Source organism: Chinchilla lanigera, unplaced genomic scaffold, assembly GCF_000276665.1.
Source record: "Chinchilla lanigera isolate Chin_1 unplaced genomic scaffold, ChiLan1.0 scaffold00023, whole genome shotgun sequence".
In the NCBI taxonomy this organism is placed as follows: domain Eukaryota; kingdom Metazoa; phylum Chordata; class Mammalia; order Rodentia; family Chinchillidae; genus Chinchilla; species Chinchilla lanigera.
Window position 1 is genome coordinate 11,556,724 of NW_004955424.1, and position 310 is coordinate 11,557,033.

At 75.2% G+C, this 310-nt stretch overlaps 1 protein-coding gene across 1 annotated transcript in view; it reads left to right on the top strand.

Moving 5' to 3' along the window:
- The window catches only part of Mob1a (MOB kinase activator 1A), an 18,200-nt gene continuing 17,890 nt past the window's right edge, over nucleotides 1-310 (top strand). The window contains exon 1 of the mRNA XM_005385525.2: nucleotides 1-246. Coding sequence (XP_005385582.1) covers nucleotides 233-246 — 14 coding nt within the window. The 5' untranslated portion in view covers nucleotides 1-232. The remainder of the gene's footprint in view (nucleotides 247-310) is intronic.

Genomic DNA, 310 nt, shown 5'->3' on the forward strand with positions numbered 1-310 from the left:
CTTGGCTCGCGAGATTTTGCTGTTCCGCATTTCAGGTCTGCGGGGTGGGGGAAGCGGGAGAGGCGGCCTCCGCGGTCCGCAGCGGCTCGCAGCGGCTCTGACCCGGCTCCGAGCCCGGCTTCCGCTGTCCGCGAGCCGAGGGACTGTCCGCTGCCTCTCGGTTCCCGCGCGGGTCCCGAATCCTGACCGGGGCGGGGGCCAGCGGCCCCTTCCCCGCCTCCGAGGACCGAAGATGAGCTTCCTCTTGTGAGTGGGGCCGGGCCGGGGCGCCGGGCTGCGGCCGAGGTCGGGGCGGGCCCGGGGGGCAGCG